The following is a 24,683-nucleotide window of genomic DNA, read 5'->3' as shown; positions in this document are numbered from 1 at the left end:
GCGGTAAAGATTTCTGTTAAATAGGCATTTATGCTCGAGTTGCCGTGGCAACAGCATAAACCGTTTTAGTGATACCATCTGAGCTGTGTCTCACTTTTTCCCTCCTGCACTCTCATTTATACACACACACACACACATCTCCCCTTCCTCTCTTTACCTTTTCACCCCTTCTCTACCCTCTTTTTCTCCATGCGTTAATCCCTCCATCTCAACCAGATCTAGACGTGTCTCTGCTCCGCTCTAGTCGTGTGCAGTTCCTGCGCTGGGTGTATCAGAACAGACAGCCCGAAGTTCTGACTTCAGCTCAAAGAAGCTCATGTGTGAACCCAAAACTCAATGCGGGCCTTGTGGGCTTAAGTCAACACATTAGCAGTAAATGAACCCAAACAAACTTTGAGAGTCTTGGATCTCTGCTCTGTAGATGAATAGCGGAGACACTGGGGTTCTTCTTACACTGCTGCCAGTCAAAGGCATCCGTCAACACAGTTGGGCATTTAGGGGACACTTTGCGGTGGAGATTCCTTGTCATGGCATAAGTCATAGGCGGTGGGTAATAGCAGCAACAGCAGGCTAAACTTTCCCTACATTTTCAGCACGAGATTGTCTAGCCTAAATTGCAGATAGTGGTAACATTGCAGCAATAAAATTTTGAATTAAACTTGTGCTTGGTTGGCCATTTTAATCAATGATATACTTGAGGTGGCTAAGAAATTTCTCACATGCCTGTGGCGCTCCCAAAATAGCCTCCGATGGTATTATCGCAGCCAGAGTCAGGGGTATTTGACTCGTCTTTCATATGCAAAAACAGAAATAGTGCAACTAGATGAAGGCTCAAATCGAGAAAATAACAACAAGAGAAAAACATCTGCAGATGGCATAAAAAATACAGTGCATATACAGTATATTACATTTAATTATCAAGATTTCAAATTTAATAGCCTGTCCACTGCCAGCTTTAACAGTCTACAGTCTAGCCAACTGAGTTAGTCAAGTGCTGTTTTGGGAATTAATTGGACAAACAAAATGGAATAATTGAATATGCGACTATTAGATGTTCAAAACTAATATTCGACACTGTCCATCAACGTCGAATATTCACTTTTATATAAAGCAGTGTCAATATATCTACTGCAGATATGCAGCTGCGGGCACTAATGTTGGGTAATCCTTCTCTTAATACATTCATGTTTGATTGTTGTCAAATCTTTTAATACTTAGATGACGTTGTGCTGTCAGTGCGAGGGGCCCTAAAACAGCAGACATGCAGACAGAGAAAAAGGCAGAAAAACATGGCTCTACGCTCTGTGCTTACAGTGTGGAAATACTTTATTTATGATTGGTGAGTCTATTACAGTAGTTTATTTCACCAACCCCCAGGTTTGTCCCACCTACATTAGTTAACCCTGTACTCACTGGTTTTATTCAAGGCTCACAACATAACGTTTTTAATTAGAAATGTGAGAATTGATCATTTGTATTGGATGGAAAAATTATGATATATCTCTTGCGATTAATCGGCCTATCGATAACTTCTTGGGAGTTAACGTCAACTTCTAAAAATCTGTAGTCGTGCGGCGTCCGCTGGCCTAGCGGTCCAGGCGCATACCACATACAGTATGCTGGTAATCCAGTTTGACAGCGTGTCGCAGGTTCGACTCCCGATCCCTACGACCTTTGCTGTATGTCACCCCCCCATCTCTCTCACCATTTCCTGTCAGCCTACTATCCTATCAGTAAAGGCAGAAAAAGCCCCAAAAAATATCTTTAAAAAAAATAAAAGAAATCTGTATCTGTGAATGCCCATCTGAGTATGCATGTCTTGATATGGTCAATCTGTGCTGTTAATAAGAAGTACTCTATCCACTTTAATAGTGGCTACAAGATTGTTACAGTGAGTAGTCCTAAAACCCGGATGTGAGTTCATTGGATGCGCTGGGTTCAATGGATTCCTTCAACAGATTTCCAATGCTTTTTACCATAGGGTTTTCAATTTATGCGGGAAAGAGTTTTACGTTTTCTTTTATGACATAAATGATATGTTAATTAGTATCTTAACCGTGAATTGTGTAGCCGTTATACGTTTTTTTAAACTTTTTATGAATTTGCAGGGATTTGTGGTTTGCTGTGGTTAAAAAATCTTTTTAAAAAAAATCTGAAGAATGAAGATTATATGACCAATAATATAATAAGCCTTTGTTTGCCACAGAGCTCTTTTATTTGATGTATCTAAAACCCAATTCAAAAATTCTATTGGAAATCTGTGGTGGGAATCCACGGTGGAGTTAACTTCTGGGTTGGCCTACAAAATGATATCATCCCGGTAGCACTCTATAGGGATTGAAATGACAACAATAAAGTGAAATTGAACATCTGTAGATGACAGAACTTTCTGGGTAGTAAATGCAGGTGAGGTACACTTGTAAATCAAAGGTACAGCACCTTCTCCAACCATTTAGTGACTCACCTTATAGGCTTTGTTTATTTGATTTGCGGCCCAGGCAGCATACTTAATGTTGTCCTTCTTCACCTTGGCACCAACTTTAGGACTGGCAGCAATATGGCTCGCAGACTACAAGAGAGGAGAGGAGAGAAGAAGAGAGAGAGGCTGCTACATCAAAACTTGGTGAAAGTGCAATAAAAGCGTAATTGAGATGAATGTTCAACCACCCAACCAATCTACCACTCCACCAGTCATTGCGGTAGGATTGAGAAGAGAAAAAAAAAGTTTGGCCTGATGACACAGGAGAAATTGTTTATGAGGAGGAAAAAGTGAGTGTTTTAAGGCCCCGTACGTAAAACCTCCCTTCCTCAGTGTGAAGCTTCACTTAATATTCCTTAACTTCTCCAACACCAGCGATTCTAGGGTGATGAAAGGACCTCGCCATGTCTTCGAAAAAGCCCGCGCGTGGCGCTTGGGAGCGCCGTGTGAATCATGCGCTCCGCCTGCCCCGACAGCTCCCCTCGGAACCACAAATCCCATGTCTTTCCCATGTTCCTGCCATCATCTCCACACTGCAAACCCCAGAGCGCTTACCCGGCCTGTACTTCAAAGCCCTCCCTGCAGACGTGCTGAAATTTTAACTACACACCAATCAACCTGGCCCTGTTTTTCTATAAAACAGTTTGGCTTCTGGATTTTCTTTTTTGGTAAGCATTTTCTTTTTCTAAAAACTTGAGGAAAACCTCAGTATGTCAACCAAGACGGGCTGTCCCTGAACACAAGCGCACGCGCCATTGTGATGGGGAATCCCTGCAAGTGTTGTAGCTAACCCGCATCCCAACTGTGGTCAGTGATGCCAGGTGCCTCTGTTAAACAGCAAGGAGCTGAGCATGTACTGTACTGTACAGTAACCTCTCTGTCTGAAGAGCTGGGAACATCACTACCGACCGTTAGGACACCTCGAAAAAATGTCCTGCCCCACTGCTGAACTCCCGCACCTGCCAAGCTCTTGACCGCTGAGACTGGCTGACAAATCTGCAAAAATGTACTCACACGCAGCTCTGAGTGATGGAGATTAAACCTCCACCTGAATGTTCCATTAGGGAGCCGAGTGTCAGTGGACGACTTGTCAGGAAACGCTACAGCGCCTGCACTGTGTCCCAAAGAACTTTGAGAGGGAACAGAGCTGAATGTCTATTTGACCCACCCAGATCCTCCTGCACGACAGAAGGCACAGGCCCTCTCCTGGTATGAGGTGTTTGGACTACCTGAAGAACCCCAGTGCACGGGGCGGAGGAAACACTGGGGCTCTCTGTGTTCGACCCACTTCCCCCTCGGGCCGTCTCCGCCCCACCCTTCATTCCCCGCCTCGCTCCGTTTGTGTTCTTATGTCAGGACTCACTTACATATGATGCATTGGCGCTAATGGACAACATCCTGTTTAAACAAACACACAGATGAAAGGGCCATCGTCGGGCGCTGACGAGAGGAAAAAGAAAAAAGGATCGAAACGACAACCGGCTGGTTCGTTCGCTGCTGAAAGAAGGCTTGCGGCACTAGAGTCCCTTTCTCTGTCTCGCACTCTTTTGCTCCATGATCACTTTATTTATTTTACTCATAAACATAAAAAGGTCCCTACCAAAGGGGTATTATTACTAGAAAATACAGAGTTCCAAGGGCCAGACTTTTCCGAGACTGGCGTTCACCGTCTGAGTCAGCAGTGAGTTGACCTGTCTGCGAGCCCCTTCTTTTCTCTGCTCTCACACACACACACACACACACACACACACACTCACACACTCACACACAGTTCTACTGTATAGGCTCAGTCCATACACTCAATAGCAGGCCTCAACCTTGACAAACCACAGAGTGAAGAAAAAAAAAAGGCTCCACCGTGGTGTCACCACTTTCTTCCCCCCCTCTCTCTCTCCGTTCTCTTTTCATGCCAGGCGATACTCACCATGTACAGACCAAACAACGCCCTCATGTTTCTGTTGTTCAGCCTCAACGCCTGGGCGAAATACTTCCTGGACAGCTCCAGGTTCTCCAGCCCCCCCTGGGTGTACTTCACCTGCGTGACACACAAGCATCAAACACACGGCACAGTGAACACGGTATACCGAATGGACCACAGCATGGCATTCTGAGAGTACGCATGACAAGTCGTGTAAACCTTTCCCCGCCCGCGAGCTGACGTTCAGTGACGTCAAGCACGGGGTCATTGCTCCTGGGTCAGGCAAGGGGAACCGTTCACACAGAGGTATCACTTATTCCATCGTAACTTATCCCCCCCCCCCCCATTCCCCATCCCGTCCCACCTGATGACAGACGTGCAGACAGGCACCTACCTCACCATACTGCTCACAGTACAAATGATTGTGTGGATTGGTCATCATCAGCTCCTCCAGGCAAAACGCGGCTTTTCCATAGCTGCAGAAATCACGAGAAAGAGCACTGTGTGAATGGATACATCTGTGGATGTGTCATATTTGAGCTACAGCATGGTACAAGAGGAATTGTGTTCAACTGTGAAGCAGTGGGTCAACGTGCAAGAGGGTGTAGGTTACAATTTTGAACAGTGAGCTACGGCATTTGTGGTTCGGTTTATTGTAAATGGACCTACATTAGTGAGATCTGTGAAGATCCGCTGTGTAACATTAAGTACATTTACAGGCCTATAGTAAGGTTGCACGGTTCAGACAGTTGGCACAAGGAAACAGCCTATCGAGTGTGGTGAATCCCTCTCCTTTGGGGACGCTGGGGAGGGACAGCCCAGGAGCAGACAGTGAGGATCAATCTTGTCTGTCTGTGTGTTTTTCAGCCTTTAATGTGTAGTTAACTACCTTCCTGAGGTCAGCACTACAGCAAGAGCTGGCACACTTTGCCCAATACTCAAGATGAGATCACTTCTCTGCAGACTGCTGAGCTGTTGACCTCACACTAATCCACTGCCACTCCGCTTCTAATACACGCTTTCCCCATCGGGGGACCAGTCCAAGATACATCACTAAATAATACAATGTCATAGACTTCTGTGTACCTAACAAACAGAGCACACAGGAAGACACTGGGCTAATGCAGGAAAACCGGACCTGCACAAAGACATTGAGGATGGCACTTGTTACCTTTCCATCAAAACATCCATGCCCATTGTTGAGGGCATTCTCTACAACAGTGCTTTTCAAACTATCCGAGCAAAATAAGCTCTATAACACGTGGTATCACTCGTATCATTCTGTAAACGTTTATTTGTTTTTACTAATCCAAATAAAAAGCTTTAACCACTTAAGCTCTATTTCATACGTTCACACATTTTCAAAAAAGAGTGAAAATGGCCAGTCTAAAAGCTCACAATGTTGCGCATATTGATTTTGAAATTAAGAAAGCAAACAATTACAAATATTGCCTAAAATAGAGATGTCAGGTTAAAAGTGGTTAAAATAGATTTTCTGGGGTGTGCGTAATGTATTGATATACAGTAATAAATTAAAATAATTATTCATAACTTTTTTGTATTGCAATAATAATGTGTGGTTGTCAAAAAATGCCAAGGCACACCTGGACTTGTCTCACGGCACAGCGTTTGGGAACGACTGCTCTGCAACCAAACCTCACACCACTTTACTCAGCAGCACTTTTGTTTGAGCGATTATGTCTCAAACATTGCAGCTGTGCCAGACTGTACGTGATCCTGCACTAACTTTATCAGTAAAGAAAAAACAAAAGCGGTGCTTGTGGCAGCAGGGTTCTACACTACAGTAGATAGGGATGCTAATCTATAGTAATTTCACTGGCAGCGAGGGAAGGGGAGGAAATGCTATGACGCAAGTGGGATGTTTTCGCGGCAAGCGAGTGGTCCAAATACTGCCTTGACATGATGTGAGAGTGACTTATCAGACCATTTTCGTTTGGCTGTTTTAACTTGTTCTTGAGACATTGATGGCATAGGAGGGTGAGAGAGAGAGAGAGAGAGAGAGAGAGAGAGAGAGAGAGAGAGAGAGAGAGAGAGAGAGAATAAAAGAGAGAAATAAAAGAGGGTGGGCGGACGGGGCGATGGAGATCAGGGCATTCGGTTGGGAGCTGCTTACAATTACCACTTCCTCCCCATAAAGACTTTCAGATGTGCTTGTGTGATGGGCCCAGCCTGCGAAAGAGCCAGTTCCATCAGCCAAAGAGTCCTTTACCAGGACCAGAACCCTACCTACCAAACCGCTCTTATAACCCCACTAATCTCTGGGCATCCTCCCGAGTCTACTACAGTGGTTCTTAACATTTTTTTGAGCTCTGGACCACTAGCAGTGCAACACGTTGTGAACTTGTAGATCAGCTATTCTCGCACCAGCACTAAGTATAGGCCCTTAACAGTCATTATTTCATTTCAAGGCTTTCCCCCACACTCCTCTTATTAGTTAGATTTTTTTCTTAAATGTGATTTAACACATTTTTTATATCTTGAAGCATTTTAAAACAGGATTTTCCCACAGACCACTATTGGCCCGTGGACCACTAGTTGAGAAACAGTGGTCTACCCTATACCAGGCTGCTTGATCAGCATTGTAGCTTCACATCAGACAGCCAACAATCACTTTTGTTTCTTTTGGAGTCCAGCGAAGCCGTCACTAGCGGCTTTTCTTATTTCAATACCACATTCGGACTATTTGAGGCAGAAATGGCTTCAGAATGGGCAAACGTGCATATGAACAGAATTATGACTATTTATCCTGCAATCTTGAATGACCAGTCCAATTTACAGGAATAGACTCATAAGCCAAGTTGGAATAAAAGTTTTCAGACTTTTTTTTTTTTTACCAAAACAGGCCCATGCATCTCAGTGGGTCGACGCAATGACGGAAGAGAGACAAAACAATCTCCGGGATGACTAAACACCGCTGGCGTGAGGATTATTTTAAAAGTGTCGACTTAGAGGCTATTAATTACAGTCATATTGTGTTAGCACCGATGCCTGCCGCAGTTCCAACAATGGCTGCCCAGAAGGAGAGCGGTTTGTTTATTTTTAGCTCCCAGGGCGCTGCGCAGGCAGGGAGGAGAGTTTATTTCTCTTCTCTCCCTCACTTCTCCATCAGCCTCTATTTTCTCTGGCTGGGGGGGAAGAAAAAGTGCCACCACCTTCTCCTGGGAATTTTTCAGGAGCCTCTCTCTCTCTGTTTCTCTCTCTACATGGAAAAAAAAAGGTGATAATGCCATGCTCTCCGGAAGAGGAGGAGGAGGGGAAAGGGAGTTTGCAACCCAAAATAAAGAAAAGAAAGAAAAGGAATTGACACGCCTGTAGATAAGGGGCTGTGGGAGTGAATGGTGTGATATTAGAACCACGGCCTAAGCTGGGAGATAATCCGCTCACCCCTGGATTTCCTCTGGCTACTACAGCAATAAAGCCTTTCAGACAAAAGCGAGAAATATCCAATAAGTAGCCTTCTCTCCGCTCTAAACATTCCTGCTGCTACTGCCCCTGTACTGTGGTGACCATAGAGCCAGCATGCACGTGCGTGCACACACACACACACACACACACACACACACAGAACCACGGCTGCGCAAAAGATGCTGCTCTACTGAGCTCTAAGCTCCAGACAATTAAGGGGAGATAAAAGGTGACACAAACAAAATTATCATTATTTTCTTTCTTACAATGTTCTTGTCTGGCTGACAATTCTCCCAGGCAACAGAGATATCAGTGGGAGGCGGGCAAAGCCTTTTCTCCCCCCCTCCGTAGGAGACGGGGCTTAGGGCCGAAATCCTATTAAACTACTCTCTATGTAACAAACATGGACAGGGCTCCATTCAGACCCCTGGCTGAGTTAGGCACTGCACCACCTTCCATTGTGGCTAGCAAAACAGCCCTCTGGAGATCAAGCCGTCAGCCTGATGCAGGCCGGTTAAAAATGACAGATACCCCTGAGAATATGGTGATGCCTTTTTTTTTTTGTGTAACTGGCGTGACTGGCAGTCTCAAAGTCTGAGGCTAAAATCTGTCATCGGCAATAGGATGTGTGACTTAAATAGTACAAAATGTGATTACTCGTGCTCGTTGATGTACAGTTCTGACAGCTCGTGCCAAGCTTCCTGGTCCCCAACAAACCTGCAAAGACAAAGCACAGTTTGGCTCTTGAACACAGTTCAAAATGTGTGGTATAGTTATTAAAGTGCTGTGTTTTTATTAAAGCCGGATCGATGTCCCAACTTGCATATTGCCGAATTGTAATTCTATATTTGAGAACATTTAACTAATAAGCAACCAAATAACAATAAATAAACACACAGAACTTTTTGATAGATAGAAACAAAAGATAAAAACATTAAATATTATATAAAATGATATACTGGATATATTAAACTTCAATATATTAAAATAAAATGTGACTAATTATAAAATGAACAAGCAAATATATACATACATAAAAATTAAATAGCAAGTACATGATAAATAATAAATGTGTATTTGTTTATTATACTTAACATCAGTTGCACTCTAATAGTTGTAGATAAATAGTGGTAATGTTTAGTGGTAATATAACACAGAAAAAGACAAATATTGGCGTAACTGCTATACTGATTATCACTAGAAGGTGGGAAAGAATGGATGCTGGCTTTGGGACAGGTTGTCCCAGCTCAATTGAATGCAAACCCTCTTTTAATTAAAATAGCCAGGGGAGGCGATGAGGAGGAGGGTTCCCAAATCCCCATGTAAAACACTCACTGCTCCAGATACTCGTTGAGCTCTCGGATGGCTTCGGCGCTCTTCCCCTGGGCCTTCAAAATGGAGATCTTGCGCTTCCTTGCCGCCTGCAGAGCAGTATCAACAGAGGATTAGTCTCAGTTCCTCAAGTGTTTGTCTTGTTTGGGGGGGTGGGGGTGAGAGGGTCGAGGGGCTAGTGGGGGGTGAGTGCCTACTGGCTTTGAGGAGGGCTCAGGTGGAATTTAGAGGATGCTGGGGGGATTTTCACAGCCACTGGCCTCTCTCCCCTTGTCCAGGCATGGGTACGAAACCGCAAAAACATTTATAAAACATAACAGGATTAATCTGCACTTTTGCTGATGAGCTAAAACTCGGATGCTGTCAGTGACATCCAGTTTATTGTTATTGACTTTGGGAGCTTAAATGCGTACGCGCCGACGAGCACGTCATTAGAGATCGTTAATGGTCACTTCCAGCAGGGGCGCCACAAGAGATGGACACGCATGAGTCAGTATTGGGGGAGTCGCAGCGAGCTTAGCGGCTGAGATAAAGTGGTGAGTCATCGCTCATCTAAGTGGGGAAAATAACGTACTACACCAAACCCCTATGCCTGCCTGCCTGCCCGGCATGCATGTAAAGCAGCACAAGCCCCAACTTACATCAGCTTAAAATTGCTTTCCGTTTCTTTTTGATGTCGAAGTGACCTTAAAGTGGATTAGATTCTCATCAATCCGAAGCAGAAAGTATTACGCCTGCTCCTCCGCGACTTTTCCAGGCTTTTCCTCATTTTTCTTTTTCTGCTTCTCCCGGTAGGGAGTGAAGAACCTAAGAGAGGATGCGGCTGCTCCATTAGCAGTGCACTGCCCCTGCCACAGCCCATTTTATTTATGGACTGGCACTTGATTGAGTGGGGCTTCCTCTCTCCCACACTCATAACCAAAGCCATTGAGGGCTGCGCATGAGTCACGTCTGGGGGGCTGTAAATCCGGGACTCCTCTGACACCGCCGTCACAAGAAATCCACTTATCCATCACACTGGGACAGCGACCTGCAGCAGCACTGCGGCCTGGCCACATCGCACACTGAGGAGGGGTGGTGGTGGTGGTGGTGATGGTGGGGGGGGGGGGGGGGGGGGGGCAATGCAACACGTATACACTTTACTGGGTAACTCGTACAAGCAGATGAAACAAACATTTTGCTAACGCTAACGGATTTCTAACTTTAACAATTACCACGCTGTGCCTTATTCCAAAATAAACAGTTAAAAAAAAATGGTGTGGTGTATATTTGGTGTCAGGGTCGGCTACACACAATGCAACAGAATGCCATTTCAGAAGACATTAAAAAATGTTATGAATCTCACAATAATTGGGGAGCAACAGGAGGTCAAATCGTTATTTCCTCTTTTCTCTCGCCTGCTTATGAAAACACAGATCTCCTCAGAAGATCACACCGTTTTACATGGGAGCGTATTCCACCGGGACTTGACGCTATGAGATTCTGGAATTTATACTCACTAGTTTTCTAAATTACAAGCATGTGGGTTCTTTCCTCATCCAATACCAAAACGGGGGAGGTAAAAGTTTAGACAAGCACTGCAGCAGTGTTCAATGCAAGTTTTGTGCACTTGTGCACCCCCCACCCACCTCTCCTCTCTCTCGACCAGTTTTTTTTTGTTCCAGATAAAGAACCACTTGGGGCTCAAAGGAACATATGGAAGTTGGTAGCCTGGAGAGTCATACGGCACTTTATTAAACGAGGAGCAATTCCAAACCGCTCCTCTCGCACTCTCCCTCCCTCTCTCTCCTCCTTTCTCTAACTAATGATCCAGAAAAACCTGGCAGTGGGTCTGATCCCTCTGTTGTCATGATTCTTTTTTAATTAGCGTTCAGAGGAGCCCTCAAGAGTGAGGACTGGATTATTTACATCACCCCTGGCTCTCTGCTGCGACCTACCGCAACCTGGCTTTAACGTACGACCCTGTCGCAACCAGGCCCATGACAGAGACACCTAGCACACTGGGGTGGATTGGTGGGTGGGTGAAAAAGAAAGACCAAAAGATAAAGAAAGAAAGAGATGCAGAGATAGAAGTGGACAGAGAAAGAGAGAAAGAGAGTGAGAGGGAAGATTTTTTTCAGATGTCTTGTGTTTTGGAATCCTCGCCATATTACTCAATAGCTCACCACTGCATGATGCATGAAACAATCTAAAATAGCAGTCTACAGAGGATCTAGTGTTGAGATGAAATCTGAGTGCACTTGACCTCTGCAAACACTATCTTGTCCTGAAACTGCAACAGGCTATAATTCTAGGTCAACCTCAGGATTCTGCACGACCTCAATGGCTTCTTCTAGAAATACTTGCTTTTTATATAAACCAATTAAGATGAAATGAGGGGGTTAGATGCACACTGGATGATTGAGTCAGAAGCATGCTAAATAAATAATCTGCTACCCCCTTGTATGCAAATGTTGTGGACACCACATAATCCACAGCACTCAAAAATAAGTCATAAAATGGGGGAAAAATGCGTTTACGCAAGCAGACGAGAATTTAGCCAGATCATTGCTGTAGGTATTGGAACATAGCAAGCGATGGAAGGGCTAAGAGTTCGAAACATTTTTTGGACACCGCCATGGCAGAGAAACCTTGAGCAATTTTTGTTGATTCAACAATTTTGGTTAATGGGTACCACATCTATTCCACAGCCTGCAATTACAACAGCTCAGTTTCCAATCTCTGCTCCGCATGCTGGGATGCCTCACAAGTCCTCCCTGTGGTCGCCAATTTTCCGCCATTTCTCAGGCCCATCCTCGCCCCACATTCTGAAGAACATGTTGGAGAACATGCCGGGTGGAGAGATAGGCCTCAAGTCTCTCAGACAGGTGACCTAGATGATGTCATCGTGCTTGTATTTTTTCACCCTCTCTGCCTGCCGTGCCACACCCATGCAAGCCAGGATGGGGATTGTGGGAAAAAGGTTGTTGAGTTGACACCCCGTAGGATAGAGGACCTATTTGTCTGTTTTGTTCCATTCCCACCCCTGAGGGTTTGACTGACAGCCCCCACGGTCTCATGGGTAACGGTGGTCGGTAGCATTCACAGAACAGGAAATGGACCCGTCCCTTTTCCGTGAATGTCCCAGAGGATTTGTGTGCCATGCCTGGGTGGTGCCCATCCCCTCGCTTGAGCTACGACCTTCATTCCCATAGTGGAGGATAAAACGCCATACGATTCTTCACTGCCGATTCCATTAACTAATTAACACAATAAAACCGGGAAAGCATCTGTGTCATTTTAGATATAATATAGATAGCATCACAATCATTTTAACCACTTTAAACATTATTTATACTTTGGCTATTAAAAAATAGGAGATATACAAGCTCATAGCACGTCATTTTGAGCTTGTAGATTATAATTTTCTGTCATGAAAATTCGCTCAAATCTTTGTATATATATTTTTTTTTTTCTGGGGCTCCCTAGAACAAGATATTTTGAGATGGGGGTCTGTGGCCAAATACATATAATTTTGGGGGTCCTTGACAGGAAAAAGTTCTGGGCACCACTGAGCAACATACGTTTTTCAGAAAACTGTTAGGATTTGAGAAGACGTTTTTAGAATCGGCCTCCGGTCTTAATGGGTTAAGCCTCTGCAGAACTTTGGTTTTTGAGTATGCAGGTTTCATTGGATTGGCTGTATCGGGCTTAAATCTAATCAATTATCACCCTATGGGTGTGATTACCGTGTCACTTAACTACCTTTGGAGAAGACTGCAGGGTAAAGACTGAGGGGTTATTGTAAAATGGTCATATAGAATGGCAGGACCTCCCACACTGATTCAACTAAAATATACAAATACTTTATTATATTCATCTGCACGTTGTTTTTTTTTGTAACAGTATTATCAGAATCGCTGTCTTCCGAGAAAATAACATCCACTGTAGTGAACACCTGAGGGGCTCTGCTATCTAGCACATGAAAAATAAATAGCCATATTCCTTGTTTTTAAAGACTGAATGACGAATAGGACTGGTCAGTTCCAACAGCAACAAGAAGGCAAAGTAAACAGATGGTCAAGACAAAGTGAAGGTGAGTGAGGGGGGGGGGGGGGGGGGTTCTTTTACGCCACCATCGGAGCGAGGTTGGGGTTTATTGATTTGGTCATCAAGGCCTCCATTTGTTTTTGACAGTTAGTTGACATGACATCCAGAGAACAATGTCTATGTTTTGTCTCTAGACTAGTAGCATTTTGCCAACACAAAGGGAAAATGTTTAGTCTAAAATGTTTAGTATAGCAAGTCCATGTGTAAAAGAGCAGAGCAGGAAACTTCCCCAACGTCTTTTGGGGCCGGGTGGGCGGGGCATTGCCAAAATAAATAAGTTCATGGTTTCTTTTGAAAAACCCTTTAAAACATTTATTTTCTTGCGAGGCCACATGTCCTTATGGAAACAATTAACAGCAGGTACGTTATGTTTCGGGGTTCGGTAGCGTGTGCTTGGCAGAACACTGCATAGACATGCTTCTGGAAGATATCAAATGGAAGTTGAGAAGTGATAGGGCAGTTTGTATATGTAGAAGGGCCACTTCCACAAGGCTGTTTCACCTGCTTAATGAAAAGTAGGCTTTGCACCTCAAGCCAGTAATAGAGGAGGCAGGACAGGAGCATGGCCCTGGTCATTTAGAAGGGGTGTGGGTGGAGGGGGGGGTCTGAATTGACTGGTAAATCACCGTCTTCAAAGGCCAGACTCTTATTTATGCTTTAGCTTCACCAAACATGTCTACCGCTCACTAAATCCATGAATCACCCCCCTTCCCTTGAACACTTGTCAGTGGTGTGGGTGAGAGACTGATCAGCAGTGTGGTTGAGGTCAGAGAAGGCCAAGGGGAGTTTAACTTAGCAAACTCACACCGCTAACACCAAAGTGCCTCAGCAGATTTAGAGCCCCCTCCAAAAACGTTGAGACCACAAAGTGAAACAAAGTAGGAACCTAAGAACTTCTCCTCTCCTCTCTTACCGTATTGGTGGGGTCGTCCTGTAGGATTGCGTCATAGTACTTGTTGGCCTCGTCGTACCTTCAGAGACAGAAACAAAAAAGGAAAGAAAGGAAGTTAAGAAAGAAAACAGATTTTGTTTTGTTTTTTTAACGACTCACACGATCTCACGAGTCGGGTAAAATTAGGTGGTGGGGAAATCAAACGAGAGTTCAAGGCAATCAAGTTTCTGTATACAGCGTGGCAGGTTTCTGTGATTACATTACGGCGAGGCCGTACGGAAATCAGCAGTGATGTGAAGGAAAGAAATAAACAGTCGTTAAAGTTAGCGTTGCCGGTCAAACAGCCGAACTTCACGGTGAGTCATGAAATCAATACAAACAAAGCACCCTGATTCGGAGATTGTACTTCCATTTGATTGCATCCAATTTGATTCACCTTTTAAACAAATCAAATTGCTGCTTTTACATCTATCCAGCACCGCAGCTCAAGTCGTTGGTTCAGTTGCCTTACTCTTGGCCGATACGGAACCCCCGCCCGCACATATGAACCTGATAAGCAGCTACATCCAACGCGCGTCTCAAACTGTGTGGGAGAGCCCACATGGATTCTGTTATGAATGAAACGTTATGAGCTGTAAATATCAAATCATACGCTAAAGAAATATGGGAAATAAGAGGCATGTGCACTTCACTTGTCATGTCAAATCAGGGGCTGATGGATGATTTTGAAACTTTTTTTTTTTATTGGGAGGGGGGCAATCTGCAACGCTGACACTTTAGCAGCCAAAGCCAGGGTTCCATGATCAAAACCTGTCCCGCCCACAACCTACAACAGACAGAAGCAACTCTGGTTCCGATTAGCGCTGAACAGCCCCACTTCCAGCACCACTCCGTCCCTCACTTCCACTTTATTACTCAGCCACACTCTGGGAGATTTCAGATGGCACCAGGCAACCACTCAATGAGCCACTTTGATTTGCTTTATTTACTTAGGGACCATGGTAGATGTGCATGCGTGCGTGCATCTGTGTCTGTGTGTGAGCGTGTGTGTGTGTGTGTGTGTGCGCGCTAGAGTGGGAGGAATAGGCCTGCCTTAGTTGTTTGAAGCTTCGTCATTCAAGTGTAGCTTTGCCTGCTGCCAATTAGGTCCCAGCATGCCGTTTATTTAATCTGACGGTGCAGGAGCAATCACTCTCAATTATCGCATAAACTCTGACATAACCGATAAACCAGTCAACGTGATCAGGCAGAGGAACGTGAGAGAGGTGGTAAACAGATTGAATTACCCTTACTTAGCTTTGTAAAGTAAAACAAATACCCGCTGTTTCTTTCCTTTCTCATGCTCTGTGTCTGTCTGCTTTTTTATGAATTGTGAAGTTGAAAATAAAATTGTCCACAGAGAGAGAGCGAGAGAGAGAGAGAGAGAGAGAGCGAGATAGAGAGAGAGAAGTTGATATTGCGGTGACATGTCAATATTTACAGGGCACACAAGACCTACTCACTCAGACAAAAATAAAACACAACAGGAGAAAGAGCGAGAGTAATAAAGACAGAGGGAGAGAGAGAGACTGAGAGAGAGATAGAAACCAGAGCAGATTGAGGGACCCCCAGAATAACAGTGGGATTCAACCACTTCCTTCCCGGGAATCCCTCTCAGGCTAAAGGGCCACAGGGCTACCCAGCATTGAACTCTTCCTCGCTCCTCTCCCCTCGTCTCCAAAGGAATGGTGGGTGAGCCAACATAAACACACCCCACCACACATGCACACAGACACACAGACCACCATACCACTTAGGATCTGCAAGCAGTTCCTCCCCCGATACCCCCTGAAGTCCAATACGTTAAATATTGAGCTTGCGTTTGTTTTTTGTGTGTTTTTTTGTCATTACCATGAGGGCCCTCATTGCTTACCTTTCCAAAGCCTCCAGCCGCATGCCCGATAATCGCTTCACTCTGTGGCTATCTTGAAACTGCTTCCTCAGTTCCTGTAGACAGGTCTGCAAGGATGTGGGCAGAGAAAAGAGCAGTTATGGTTGGCAGTAACTTACCTGGCGTTATGGTCCATTAATAACACATCTCTCTAAGAAATTAACACAAACAAATCGCATATGTATATGTATATTGTGGATTCCCAAACAAGGACGTTGCAAACAAAAACAAGGCTAAAATTGGATCATCAAGTCAGCGCAAAGCAGCGAAAGAAAAAAAAACAGGCAGTGTGTTTTCCGTTCGTAGGACGCATCATAAAAAAAAAAGTCAACAACACTGTACTATGCAAAGGATGTAAAAATCTGCAGTTACCGCGTTACGCATGTGGGCACCCACAATTCCACCCTCACTACTATAAAAAGGAGAGGGAGGATGCTTTCTCCTGCAAGCACTTTTTTTTTCATTTCCCCTCTTCTACAAGGAACTGGAGGCTGTTGTTTCATACACTCGTGAGAGAGGTGAGGAATGGTTATCGTCACATTCAGTGTTATCCCGAACGAGATGGAAAGTCTGCACTGTGGTCCGAATCTTTCGCTCCATCCAGCAGCTTATGTCTGGCTCTCCTGTTTTCTCTGGTATGGTAGAAAGGCTGGCAGCCAGGCAAAAAGACATTTAACTCTAATGTCATCTGTACCATTATGCACTCAGTGACCCCATGATTTCTGTTAAGGGAATTATCACACACGTGATAAACCACGCAGAATTACAATTTCTATTTTCACAGGGCTTTTTTCTATGCAGACTTGACCATTTTCAGGACCGACGAACACTCCTAAATGTGATGTCAAAAACATCCCATAAAACTCCAGGATGGCAAATGAATCCTTGGGGGGAAAAAGGCAGTTGAACTTCATAAACGAGGGCCAAGCTCAGCTAACACTTAAGGCGTGCTTCAACAGTCATTTTGTACACCCTCTTATTCCAACACTCAGCAAATTGTTTTTCCAAAGTACAGACAGAGTAATACTTTTTGGCCAAATAAAAATCATATTCACACATTTGGCACGATGGGCTGCAAAGTAGCAATGGCTTCGAGAAAGTGAGCGATGGCTTTTCGGGCTGTAGGGTGTGGGAGGCAGATGTTAGTAGGAACTTACCAAAGCCAAATCGTCCCGACTGCAGTCCAGCGCAGCAATCATCACCTGCTCATAAATAATCCATACTGGGCAAAGGAGACAGAGACAAAGAGGTTTTAGAGAGAGACACTTTAATACCCTTCCCACTCAAGAGCCCTAGTATAGCACTGAAAAATGATAAATTGACTTCTTGTACTGTCTTAAGCTGTGACTCAAACAGCAGCACAGCATGTTAGCTGCTCCCACCCTGAACTCACGAGTGATTTATTGAAACGGCAGCTACACTATACATCTACCATGCGTCAGGGATGTATTCTACATTTGTACGGTACATACATATTTCTTAGGCTGTACAATATTTATGTTTCGATCGAGATAAGCATTATCTGGCTAGAAAATATGCTTAGAGCTTCTTAGATGTCAATGTGATATGTTAACTAATTCGCTATAAAGGAACAGGTTTAGATTGGGCTATTGTGAGGGTTGTGCCAGAGTATTTGAAGAAATGTTGAAGTGTGTTGTCATCAACTAAAAATATCTGTCAGAAAAATTTGGCTGAAAATGGTGAGATGTTTAAAACACTATATGTGTTCAGTGGAACCAAAAACCAGAGCAAATGTTGGAATTGCAGCAGAGGGATTTTTCCAGTCCATCGCACAGGTTAGCGTTAGCGGCTGTGTAAACAGTTACTGTATTTTACATACCAGAGCAAGTTTGGTCAGCTAATTATAGATGGATTAAAAACGAAACACCAACGGTTTTCATAAAAATGTATGTTGCAATTGATTAATGTCAAAATGTATGTCTGAAGTTATTTAGGTGGCATGATGTTACCAGTACTGGGAAATAACTGAACAATATGAATGATCTGAAGAATTCTACATAGACATTTGATATTTTTAAATGTATTTTTCAACTACCTCTACTTTAAACCCATCCACAGTAATGCAAGTGTGGCTCCTGACAGTGAGAACGGACAAATGGAGCAAATTGACAAAGACAGAATGTTTTGTCCATAATATATATTGTGATATCCTTAAGTTGTATCACCAAACACCACATTAAACCTTTCCTACATGGAGCTAATGGATACTAGCCATATCTAGCCATATACTGCAATTAGACTAAATATAGTTTAAAATGTGTTTGGAAAAAACACTGCATAGTCACTTCTCAAATGTTTATCACTGCCACTGAGGAATGAGGAATTACATGGGTAAGAAGGTCAGTGTCTCGTTACTTTGGCACAAAATTGTGATATTGATTTGTGAATTTTGTTACCCAGTTGTAGCTGGTCATATCAGATTCTGGCCATAACTGATTTCTCAATATATTTATGTCTGCACCATGATGCATATTTTGACTTTTTTGTGTCACAACACATTATGGAGCAATATGTCTAGTCTTGACACTATAAAATAAAACTCCCAACACGTCTTTGCAGCGTGTTCTTTTATTCTTTTTTTGCAGTTGTGTAGTGTGTAGGTCATAGTGAGACACTTCACTGACCATCTGCATCACTCCTGTAATATGTTTCACTTTGTGGCTAGCAGTAAGAGATTCATTCAATGTTTACTAAAAATGTTTATTGCATTCGTCAGCTATCACAATATAATATATTCACTAATAGCTTTGGCTGCCGAAGACAATTAATGAGATTAATACTAAATGTCAGAAGTCTATTTCAACAAGCACGCCACACACTCCTCTGCCAAATGGACACCCAATACTACTAATTGAAAAAGAACAATAAAATCTCACTCCAAAAACAAACTGATAGCCCTCTGCTAAGACAAACAAATGCCTGGAGTTTTCTTTTGCCTTTTTATGATTCCAGCTCTTGTTTTGATAATTGCAATCTTGTTTCACAGCCAATTTAAGAGCTGGTTTCAATAAAAACCATGGTGTGTTAAATGTTTATCCTCCACTTTAAGGACTGTATGAATCATAATGACTGGGGGGAAAAGGAGTTTCACTGCGTAATTCAGCAGGACTATAAAGGAAACCTAAACCTTTGATATGTTTATGGTAGGTAAAACTGAATCTACATTGCTGCAAAAATCATAATGTTGAGTCAGAGCCATTCTGCAAAACAGGCAAAGGGCTTAGTAGGGTGCTTTATGACTTTCAAACCGGTGGTTTTGCTGTCTTAACCAATAGATCCATACGTTTTTTTTTTATCCACACAGTGTGTTTATTTTCACTACTTTTCAAACCATCGGATTTATGAACACTGATAATGGGGCTTACGTTGTTTCAAATTACTGTTTATTTATTTATTTTTGGTGAAACTGCCTTTGCACTGTCCAGGTGGTAGCCAAACCCAGAGAAATGATGCTGCATCCCTCAAAACCACATTGAAACTGTGGAAAACAGGAGTAAATGCAAGTGGCAGATTAACCTCTTAAGCCCTATTTTAACTTTGTCATATGATGGTGTTGTGCGAGGAAAATAGTCGACCTACAAGCTCACAACAATGCTTCACAAAGCATTGTTGTGAAGCAGTCTACAGAGCCAATCTACAGAGCTTGTAGATTGGCTATTTTCGCTATTGTCTTCTCAAGAAGTGGTTGTATTATTTGACTCCCCTGGGGACTATACAAAAAAAATCTAATATAACATTTGGGAAAAGGTTAGCCTATAATACATGCCCAAAATAAGGACGTACTATGGGTTCATGTGGTTACAGAGGCTTCACAAACGTGTATCCAATAATCTAAATACTGAGAAGTTATGAATTTTGCCTAGCTCTGTGTAAGCCTATATGAAAACATTTCAGGAGTAATAACATGAGTCAGACTGAAGGGAGATGCCTACTCACACATCCATGGATCCACGCACTATATAATCATCCACTCCACTTGCACCTTGTCTTTGTTTCCATTCCTTGTTTTCCAACTTCCAACCATGATCATTTTACCTCACGTCACTTAATTATACGTTACTTTATGTCCACGTCTGAATTACGTTTGCAAACCCTGTGTTTCTATCCATGTATTTTGACAGAAAAACAAAAAAGGGACCCTATGTTACTTACGAATTATTTGTAAAATAAATGTTTTAGAAATAATTAATCCAGAGTATATTTTGTTAACCTGCCCAAAAATAGCCTGACATGAGGCTCTCTCTTAACCCATTAAGACCGAGAACGCATCTGTGTCATTTAAGATTTCTTTGGCTATTCAAAAATAGCAGATATACAAGCTCATAGAGTGCGCACAGAGTGCCGCGCTATGAGCTTGTAGATCTGCTATTTATTTTTAAATCGTGAAAATTGTGCAAATCTTTGAATATATATATTTTTTAAACCTAACATTTGTACCTAAGATTTTTGCTTCTGGGGGTCCCTGGAACAGCTTATTTTGAGATGGGGTCCTCGGCCAAATACATATCATTTTGGGGGTCCTTGACATGAAAAGGTTTTGAACACACCACTGTACCAACATACGTTCTTTTCAGAAAACTGTTAGGATTTAGAAGATTTTTTTTTATCAGCCGCAGGTCTTAATGGGTTAAAAAAAATAAGTTAATGACAGATAAAATCCAATGTGCTTTTATTTAAGTAGGGCAACCGCAAACTGAAAAGCCAAGCAACGTTACCGGGGTTTATCCACAGAGAATGTCAAGATCCAATGCATCTGGGCCCACAGTGGATAACATTATCTGTTCTTCTAAGCATTCCAAAAAGAATAATATTTGAGTGCTACACGTACTGAACTCTACACTCCGACAGTTCCTCATTCAAAAAACACTATTAGATTGTGAACATAAGTGAGGGCTATGTTCTCCTTCATTTATATGATGTGCCATCATATTTATATGACGTGCCATATTTTCATCAAAGAGACAGTGAGAAGCCTTGCTCATGGACCAGCAACCAAACCAAACAGAATGTTTTCCATGGCATTTATTGTGGTATCTACATCAGGTTTGTGAATAAAACCCACCTCTTCATATTAATTTCCTGTATTTTCAACATTTTGTCTGTATTGGCAGTGATGCGCCGTGTATGTCGGTGGAACAGAATGTAACAGAGAGAGCTAATTATACTGAAGCTGGGTTATTCAGACTTGTTATTGAAACGATCATTTTCTGTGGTCATTTGAAATCGCTATCTGACAATCTGACAGGTCGATATCCTTCAGCCTAACTTACTGTCATCCCCGAGTTTAGAGCCATGTTCGCCGATCAGCTCCTCGCCGACTTCCACAATCTGCTCGCTATTTCTGCTGTTATCTTCTCTCCACTTCCGCAGCTTGTCTCTCATCTCTGTCAACAAAACAATTAAGCAATGAGAGCAATTTCTTTATTAGTATACTATTAGGTTAAAAATGTGTGTGGCAGTAGTAGGCTAACTGACATTCTATTCTTTATCTTCAGTGTGTTTGTGCATTACATTCATGTCTAGACATTTTCACTGCAGGACACTATTTTTTATCAATCAAACCATGATTGCCCACTAGCCTTGGATCAAGACTATCATAGATGTATTTTATCGATTTCGACGAAAGTCAGACTCAATTAAAATACATCTATGACTATGATAGTCTTGACAATGTGGGATTAGAGTGACATTGGAAACTTAAGTAGGCACACTGTTATTTATAGGAGTAAATAATCTCATGCGACGTGGGTGATTTGAAAGTTCCATTGAAAACAAATCGAGTAGAACGTGTCAGTGTTGTTTTCAAGCCGACGTTGACATGGGATCCAAGATTAGCCGGTGCGGTAACGTAACGTTAGATGTGTAATAGCCTTGGATCAAGACTATTATACAGCCGCAAGCAACTCTTAGATCTCCTATTTTTAATATCTGGAATCTAGAGTTGCAATACCAACCCTTGACAGCCCATACATCCAAACAGAAAAGTCCTATCTGATTGTATTAAACAACGTTAAACTCACCAACATTGCAGCTGTACGGAAAGCTTGGATTAACCTCTTTGTATCTGCAAGGTTTTTGTTTCATAAAATCCACCACAGACATTAGACGACTAGACGTTATGAGCTACTTTCTGTCAATGAATTATAAAATCCATGCAGGTGACAAGTTTTGGAAGCGCTCATTGGAAATCTCTCAACGGTCCTTTGTACCACCCGTTTTGAAATGTCACATAATGCAGCAGGCAGCAGGACGTTGCGTTATTGAAAACGAGCGCTTCCAAACTCCAACACTTACAAATAATCACCTGCACGGAATTTATTGACAGAAAGTAGCTCATAAAAATGTCTACGGTGGATTTTTATGAAACAAAAACGTGTGCAGATACAAAGAGGATAATCCAAGCTTTCTGTACAGCAAGCTTGGTGAGTTTAATAAATTGTTTAATACAATCAGATAGGACTTTTCTGTTTGGATGTATGGGCTGTCAAGGGTTGATATTGCAACTCTAGATTCCAGATATTAAAAATAGGATCTAAGAGTTGCTTGCGGCTAACTATCACAGATGTATTTTATCGATTTTGACATTTTCACGTCAATCATGGATAGGAAAGTCAGACTCGATAAAATACATCTATGATAGTCTTGATCAAAGGCAGTAGCCTTGGATCAATACTATCATAGACATATTTTATCGATTAGACATCAAAATCGATTAAAAAAAAGTAGATAGTCTTGATCCGAGGCTAGGTGTGTAAAATATTACAGATCCAATGTCTTTCTTTCTTTGACGAGGACCAGACGGCGCTGCTGTAGTAGCTAAAGCCAAGTTCCCATTGATTCTATTGCTAGAAACGTTATAATCTCACATCATCATGTCGACTGCAGATGGCTATTTATTTGCGTCGGACACAGAGATAACGCAGAATCACCCTCATGCTGTGTTCACACTGGCAGCCAGCTACAGAGATACAGGCTACCATTCTTTTTTTCAATGGAAGCCAGCGACATAAAGATACAACGATAGATACAGTACATCCAACGTTTGTAACTGCTACAAAAGCTACAAAAACGTTGAGCTGGTTTCAACTTCAGCCACAAATTGTGAACGCAGCTCTGGTTGGTAAGACAGTTAAAAGTTAGCTTAGCTTCATTATCAACCACTAGCTAAGCTTTGCTAGCTTGTGTAGCTAATGTTGTCAGTCAGATGCTTAGTAATAAGCCAGTAACAACCTTCCTCTTTCACACACAGTGAACTAAACACACCGGACGACACGTTCAGTTAGACGCGGATTTTTCAGTGATAGAAATGGGAAAAGCACGTTGTGTTTTAATGTGTTGTTTACCTTCCCAGCCCACATCGTACATCTCTGACACCGACGCCATCTTTCTTTCTCATTGAATGACAACACACGGGTGGGTGTGACGTCATGGATGATGTATCTGCTGTGGGTGTGGCCTGTTTGACAAGTCAATAGTCAGGAGAAAAAAGTGCTAAAAAATGTTTTACTTTAAGTAAAAGTATCAATACTGCAATGTAGAAATACCCTGTTAGTTTAAGTTTAAGTCCGGAATTCAAAATTTGCTTTAGTAAAAGTACAAAAGCATTGGTATCAAAATATAAAGTAAATGTCAAAGTAGTCATTATGCAGAATGTCCCATTTCACAAGTTTTCACATGTATAAAATGTTTTAAAATATTTTGAAAATAAAAGATCTACAAGCTATTTTCAAATGGCTGAAATGTATACAGGGCTGAAGTGGGTAATGTATGTTTCGTAATAATAATCTACAAAGTAACTAGTAACTAACTATGTTCTAATAATTGTGGTGGAGTAAAGGTAAAATATTTGCCTCTGAGGTGTAGTGGAGTAGAAGTAAAAGTGTTGAAAATTGGAAATACTCAAGTAAAGTAAAAATGCCTCAAAATTGTACTTTAAGTACAGTACTTGAGTAAATGTACTTAGTTATTTTACACCACTGTACTTGAGTTAGGCTACTGTACTGAATTATGTACTTTACTTGAGTATTTGTATTTTTTGATACTTTATGACTTTCTCTCCACTGCGTTTCACAAACATTGTACTTTTGACCACACACTACCACATTTCTAGGAAGGCAAAAATGTAGACTACATTAGGAATTAACCATTTGATCTGTATGTCAAATAAAGTGAAAATAGCAGATCTACAACCTCACAACAGGTCGCAATGAGCTTATAGATCGACTTTCCCCCCAAACTCTTTGAAAATGTCTGGAAAATCTTTGAATTGTTTTGGAACAATTGTCAACATTTTAATGCAGCAATGCATTGATATTAAAAAGAAAATGTACTTTGTAATTTCTACTTTTGAATACTTAACTTAAGTATTTTAAAAAGCATATAATAAGTAGGTTGGAGAGGCTTATTGTCGGCATCAGCCGGAGTCTGTCAATGTCCCCTGGGAGATGGATTGCTGAGGTGAAGCGCCACACCTACCATCAGCTCCCAGTACTTACCGCACGACTTGCCACACCCAAGCCGTGCTACTCATAGGCTTAGTTGGCGGTGCCGGGATCGAATCCATGACCTTGAGGTCCAAAGGCGAGAGCTCTACCGA

The 24,683-nt window shown here is 42.4% G+C and overlaps 1 protein-coding gene across 2 annotated transcripts in view; it reads right to left on the bottom strand.

The window, feature by feature from the left end:
• emc2 (ER membrane protein complex subunit 2) overlaps positions 1 to 23,474 on the bottom strand; it is a 43,357-nt gene extending 19,883 nt beyond the window's left edge. For both annotated transcript variants that reach the window (XM_084051815.1, XM_084051816.1), the window contains exons 1-10: positions 23,431 to 23,474; positions 21,358 to 21,471; positions 17,224 to 17,288; positions 16,049 to 16,134; positions 14,158 to 14,215; positions 9,159 to 9,244; positions 8,481 to 8,540; positions 4,792 to 4,873; positions 4,404 to 4,514; positions 2,465 to 2,569 (exon numbers count right to left, since the gene is read on the bottom strand). In XM_084051815.1, the coding sequence (XP_083907941.1) occupies positions 2,465 to 2,569; positions 4,404 to 4,514; positions 4,792 to 4,873; positions 8,481 to 8,540; positions 9,159 to 9,244; positions 14,158 to 14,215; positions 16,049 to 16,134; positions 17,224 to 17,288; positions 21,358 to 21,471; positions 23,431 to 23,470 (807 nt within the window). In that variant the 5' untranslated portion in view covers positions 23,471 to 23,474. The remainder of the gene's footprint in view (positions 1 to 2,464; positions 2,570 to 4,403; positions 4,515 to 4,791; positions 4,874 to 8,480; positions 8,541 to 9,158; positions 9,245 to 14,157; positions 14,216 to 16,048; positions 16,135 to 17,223; positions 17,289 to 21,357; positions 21,472 to 23,430) is intronic.
• Between the last annotated feature and the right edge of the window lie 1,209 nt (positions 23,475 to 24,683).

The sequence above is a fragment of the Gymnoscopelus microlampas genome (assembly GCF_963454915.1).
Source record: "Gymnoscopelus microlampas genome assembly, chromosome: 3".
Classification (NCBI taxonomy): Eukaryota; Metazoa; Chordata; class Actinopteri; order Myctophiformes; family Myctophidae; genus Gymnoscopelus; species Gymnoscopelus microlampas.
Note: the sequence above shows the minus strand (reverse complement) of the source record. Positions and strands in the feature narration are given on the sequence as shown.